Below are 6000 nucleotides of genomic sequence, written 5' to 3'. Positions count from 1 at the left end.
ATTCAACATGCATATAGTAATTTCGAAAAATGCGTCAAATTTTATTTATTACAATTTTTTTATTTCCGACACTTTCATAACATCGACACTTTAAAATATGCGTGTATTTTAACACAACGATAAAAAAGTGAACTCCAAAAGTGCTTTTGCTTTTATTTCGTCAAGTTTCACTGCAGCAAAAATAGACAAGATATTTTGGACTAATGAAAATTGAAAAGCACTCACTCGGAACTTTCGGTTTCGACAAAAATAACAGAATAAAACGGATAGTCAGAAAGAGATCACTCAATATGTTTCTCCGCTATTCACAAAGAGTTTTTTACTTTGACATCGGGAAACTAAATTACATTCTCTTGAGGGTAAAAGAAAACACATCTTACATAGGCCAAAGTTTCGTTTTATTTAGAAAAGTAGTTTGTACAATTTTACTAATTTACAAGTTGCAACTTTTTTTAACTCAATCGTTACGCTTTTCTATCTACTTTTTTTTCGTCACTCCGTAAAACATAAACCTTCTTTCTTCTATCGGCTAAATTAGTTCACAAAGTCGAAAGCCTTACAATTTTTTATTTATAGTTAAGTAGTACATTTTTCTTAACAATTTCACTCACATAGTAATAGCGATTTATATGTACAAAAAACACTTTAATCTATGTATCACAGAAAAAATAATTATTTATCTAGCATAATAATAGTTTTTATTATAAGAGGAATAATCGACGTAAACCACCCTACACACAGACGTTTTTGCGTGTTTTTAAATTTAAAATCGAGAGTGTGTAAGCAGTTTTATTATATATTTTAGCTAGTGAAATACCCGATATTTTTTGTAATTTTTTGTTTAAAAATAATATTAAAAATCTATTATATATTAACGTAAAATTAAAAAAGAAGAAAAATATGTTTAAAAAATATAAAAAATATCGGGTTTAACTTTAATTTTACAAGACGGATGAGATGATACCTAAGGCGATTATATTTCGATAAATATTGTGAATGTAATAATTCTAGGCCATTTATTTCTCATAGCATTTTTCATAAAACATAATAAAGATTCTCAAAAATAACAAAAGTCGAATAGTAGTTGCAAATTGTTATATTTACCCTTTTTAATTTAAACTGTAATTTTAGATGGAAAAATTACATTTGTATATGAAATTTTATTTTTATTTCTTTTTTTGTAATTGGTTCTATTTTGAGGTACTTACTAATGATGTCAAAGCAACCTCCATTTATATTTTACCTGATTTTTAATTAAAAAGGTAAATATAACATTTATTTAAATAAATCAAATTATTTAACGATTGAAAAAATTATTCGTGTGGTGTAGGTTAGTCTAATCAGTCTTGAATTGAAATTTTAAAAAGAATTGTTAATTTCTCCTACAGTATTGAGCATTATTGTGATAAGCAGTAAATATTAAATTACTATTTTATATATTTATATTGATTTAGTTTTTCTATTAAACTTTCTAATGGACATAAAAAAGTAAAATATATTTCAATTTTGCCCAGTATATTTTAAAATAATAATCTTTCTTTATGAATTGACATTGCACTAAAAATTAAATGGAAGAGCGGTGCATTTTACGAAAAATGTTTAAATATTTAGGATATGTTTGAGATATCATGAGAATGGCACATTTTAGAGAAATTAAAGCTTATTTTATGATTATGTATGAGATATGTTTTATTATTGACAGAACCAAAGACTTTGGAACCGTTATTCTATTCTGATATGTAGTAATCTAAAAAAAATATAACAAAATGTAACAGAAAACTATAAAATATTTTTTCTATTTATTTTTTGTTTACACTATTTTTTTTGTGTGAAATAAAAATATGAGTAAAATACCGATACGCTACATTTTACTTTTTTTAAATTTATTATCAAATTGACTTGGAGTGATATCTACAAGAAAAAAGAAAATACTATAACATTGTGTGTTTAGAAGCCATGGTTTTATGAAATGTACGGGTTTGTATAACTTGTTATTTTTACATCTTCTTTTTCAAAAATTAATTTAATATTTTTTCTATGTATCAAACTAATATAATTTATATTTGTTATAGTTTTTAATAATTCATAGTAGATTGTGTACTTTTTTGATTAAAAAATAATTAATTGAGAAATGAAATACTAAATGCTGATTAGCTCATTCAAGGTGGTTTTTCTAAGAATTAATTGATAACTCCCGCAGATCGGTCATCACATGGAAATATATTTAATTTAATATTAATATACACACTTTAATACAATAGTAACAAGACCAGTCTCAGTCGGGTTATACGAAATTGACGAAAAATTTTCATTTTTTTTAACAACTTTCAAAGAATTGACTATAAGGTTTTATACTGAGTGGCACTATTTTTTTAACAAACAATTTTTGATAGACAGTTAAGTGATAGTTATTTCCCAATGAAAAATTACATTTTTAAACTGGTTGTTTGAAACTATATTTGATTTATTCCAATAAATGTTTGTTAAAAAACAGTTGCCATCTCCGTACGAAAAATTTTGATTAAATAAAATTACCTATAAAATATACACAATAGGTTTTACATCATGGTAAAAATTAACCGATTATTTATTCCTTAATTCGGTTGACAAGAAACATTTAAGTGGTATTCTATGTTTTCTATAAACCTAGTTTTTTGAACACTAATATGCTATTTACGACTCAAAAATTCCCAGTTTTTATTCAAACATTTTCCTGTTTTTTTTTTTTCAAGTATACATTTTAATTTTTTAAAATTTACAAATTAAAAAAATGCTTGAACAAAAACTGTAATAAATTACAAAAGTTTTTTTAATTGATTACATTCCTTTAATTTGACCGTAGAAATGACCGGAGGAAAATACTTCTAAATTAAAATTAAATAAAAAATAACTATAGTACACAGATGCACAAAGTCTTTGCTTAGTAAATTCATCCAAAGTCTTTTATAGAAAAACGTTGAAACTTAACTTATACGTGGGTCGCTAATGGTGTTTGGTGCCCATTACCTGTAAAGAAAAATAAGGTTATGTTTAGGTCGAGTTAAGGGTCATCATTCTACCACCTTATTCTAAAAAGTGGTTTTAAAAATACCTACTTCAGTGCTAGGTTTAATAGTTTAAACCTTCAACTTGCACGAAGTATTTTGTGTTAACGAAACGAGTAGGTTCCAAAAAAACTATTTCTGCCCAACTAATGACTATCTCGTCTCACGGTAAAATGGCTAAACCCTTCTTTGACTGTAATAAATTTTTTTTCTTTTTTTTTTTTGCCCTTATTGTCCCACTGCTGGGCAAAGGCCTCCCCGTTTTGTCTCCACACCTCTCGATCCTTAGAGTGCTCCCACCAGTCAGGGTTGTAGGCGTAAAGATCAATAAATTTATTTATATTTAATACTATGTGAAGCAGTATAGGTATAAAAGTTTCCGCTGCATTGCACAAAGGCCCCAAGAAACCATAGAATACATCTAATATTTCTATGAAAGGCTTTCTATTCCTCTCAGTTAGAGGTTTTCAAAGTATCATAAATGATTTAGTGCACCGTTTTCAACATAGTGTGAATTATTTACCAGTTTGACATCGCATGATATATTTATCGCATTCGATTTCCGGACCACTGAAATTGTAATTCTGAATTCTCTTTAATAGTTAAAATGGTGCACGTTTTCAATGATGTAAGCCGAAGATGCACGATTATGTTAGTGAATTTATGTTTTTGTTGAATATAAACAAGAAAAATCATTGAAATGTCTTTTAAATATTTTGTACTAGTGGCCCATCCCGGCTAAGACCTACACCTAGAATGAATAATTCTATCTTTTGGTAAAAGAAGCATGTAAATCCGTTCACTCGTTTTTAGTTTTAGTCGTAATATCTAAGCTATTGAACATTTTAATACCTACGTCGTGTTTTTTTTTTAAATGTTTCTTGTTTGCAATAGATGCTTTCATAGATGAGGAAGTCAGATAGGCAGTCGCTCCTGTTCAAACACTGCTAGCTGCATCTGGTTAGACTGAAAGTCGACCCCTGCATAGTTGGGAAAAGGCTAGGTAAATGAAGGTATGCTGTTATAAATGGTGAGATTATGAAAGAATTCTTACCTTTTTTGGTAACAGTGGCATTACTAATAGTCCTATTTGATGGCGCCAAGATGTAATGTGCACTCGGCGATTGTGGTGTTGCTGAAGATGTTGCTACACCGACCTTGGATAAAAATAAATTAATTAATCAACAGAATTAAACAGAAAAAACAAACGTGAATAAAGTCTAATCTAAAACATAAGTCTTTAAAAAAAATTGCCATTGGTCTCAGACACAATAGCAAAACTATTGTTTGTCTAATACCTAGCGTTCAACGTGTTAAATACAAGCAATTCTTAAATTAACCTTGCAACTTTACGATTAAATTATTTTTTAACCACACTTAAAATTTAAATTATTTTGAATAAAAACAATACGAAAAAAATATTAAAAAAAAAAATTAAATTACATTTTTTTTTTAAACTTTAAAATAAATTTAATAAAATGCACAGCAACAGTAAACTCACTGGTGGTTGCGCACTGTCAGTCGACATGGTTGACGTGGTGATGGGACTGGTGGCGCACTGTGGTGACGCCAGGCTGGTTGGCGACGTTATCGAGTGGGATGAGTTGCCTGTTATAATAATGATGTGGGTTTTAGCTAGAATATTGGTAGGTAAAGCTTTTTATGAAACGAAAGCTGGTGAGCCAATTTCTGTGTGTACGCAATGCACACTGTTTTTATATGTGTGCGCGATTCGACCTCTACCAATCGCTCCTGAGCTTACGCATACATAAACTATGTGTGTGGTATATTGATGTAGGTATATTGACACATATACATGGTTCAGCTTTCGTGAGATACATCATCTATTAGGTTGTTCCCATAAGATAAAATATCAGTAATCGAATCTTAAATCGCTAATCTTAATACGTTTAGATGGCATAGAACAAGATTTTCTTAAAAAAATAATTAATTAGAAGTTCAAAATTCAATACAATTATTCACCGAACATTCTCTTTTATATATGTTTCTATATTCCTTTACTTAATTTTCCTGTCAAAAGATAATTTTAACGTAAAAAATATGGTGCATATTTCTCACCTGAAGGCAAAATGACAGAACTTCTAACAGACGAATAAGGCGGCGGCGCGGGTGTCGACGCGGGTTTCGCAGTATTCACCGTATTAGCAAACCCTAGGCCGCCGCCCGTCCGTAGATGCGGGTTGCCGTAGGTTGCCGCGTATCTCACGTCGACGCCGTGGATTATACCCCCGTTCGGTACTCGGCTCACTGGGGAAGAAGTTTAGGGTTAAAATTTGGCTGAAGAATAAAAAAAAAGATCCCGATGAATTGAGAACTTCGACGACGAATTCAGAAGGCGGTTAAAAATATTAGGGAGGAATACATCGTAACAAGGAAAGATTTGCTATAAACCAATGACATGTCCCTTTTGAAGCAAGTTTTCGTTGAGACAACCAAAAACAATAAGATCGTTTGACATGAACTGTAAAAGGACAAGTCATTATTGTTATGGCAGTTTCGATTTTAGACAAAGTGGGTTTACATACCATTGTTTGACAGTACAAATTATCGGTCGGCACAGAAATATGGTTGAAAATCACTATGATTTATGACGTTGATGATCAGCTACCCAGGGACTGAGCATCAAGCATGATCTAACCATTCATCATTTACTTAAGCACCATTTAACTTGCAAAAATTAAATAGAGCAAACAAAAATATTCACAAACAAGATGAAAATAAAACTTTCAATTTTCCAAACGAATTTCGTTTGAAACGTTAAAAGGAAAATTTTATAAAATACCGTGTATGTATGTTTGACATATTTTACAAGCGATTTCTCCTTTCCTTTTGAGTGTTACTTCGGAACGCACGGTACAAAGAGTAGCTATGTCAAAGGGTATTGGGTATGTATGTTCTTTGATATAGCAAAAGTATAGTTTAAGGCTTCGTTGTG

At 30.0% G+C, this 6000-nt stretch overlaps 1 protein-coding gene across 2 annotated transcripts in view; it reads right to left on the bottom strand.

Annotated features, from left to right (window-relative positions):
* Nucleotides 1-376: 376 nt before the first annotated feature.
* Nucleotides 377-6000, bottom strand: part of LOC124642956 (irregular chiasm C-roughest protein-like) — a 104388-nt gene continuing 98764 nt past the window's right edge. Inside the window, exons 19-22 of one of the 2 annotated variants that reach the window (XM_047181758.1) lie at nt 5124-5312; nt 4546-4652; nt 4099-4201; nt 377-3006 (exon numbers count right to left, since the gene is read on the bottom strand). In XM_047181758.1, coding sequence (XP_047037714.1) covers nt 2969-3006; nt 4099-4201; nt 4546-4652; nt 5124-5312 — 437 coding nt within the window. In that variant the 3' untranslated portion in view covers nt 377-2968. Of the gene's footprint in view, nt 3007-3919; nt 4025-4098; nt 4202-4545; nt 4653-5123; nt 5313-6000 lie in introns of those variants that run through there. The other variant, XM_047181757.1, reaches the window with a different exon arrangement.

Source organism: Helicoverpa zea, chromosome 26 (assembly GCF_022581195.2).
Source record: "Helicoverpa zea isolate HzStark_Cry1AcR chromosome 26, ilHelZeax1.1, whole genome shotgun sequence".
In the NCBI taxonomy this organism is placed as follows: Eukaryota; Metazoa; Arthropoda; class Insecta; order Lepidoptera; family Noctuidae; genus Helicoverpa; species Helicoverpa zea.
The sequence above is the reverse complement of the archived record's forward strand: the minus strand, read 5'-3'. Positions and strand labels throughout refer to the sequence as shown.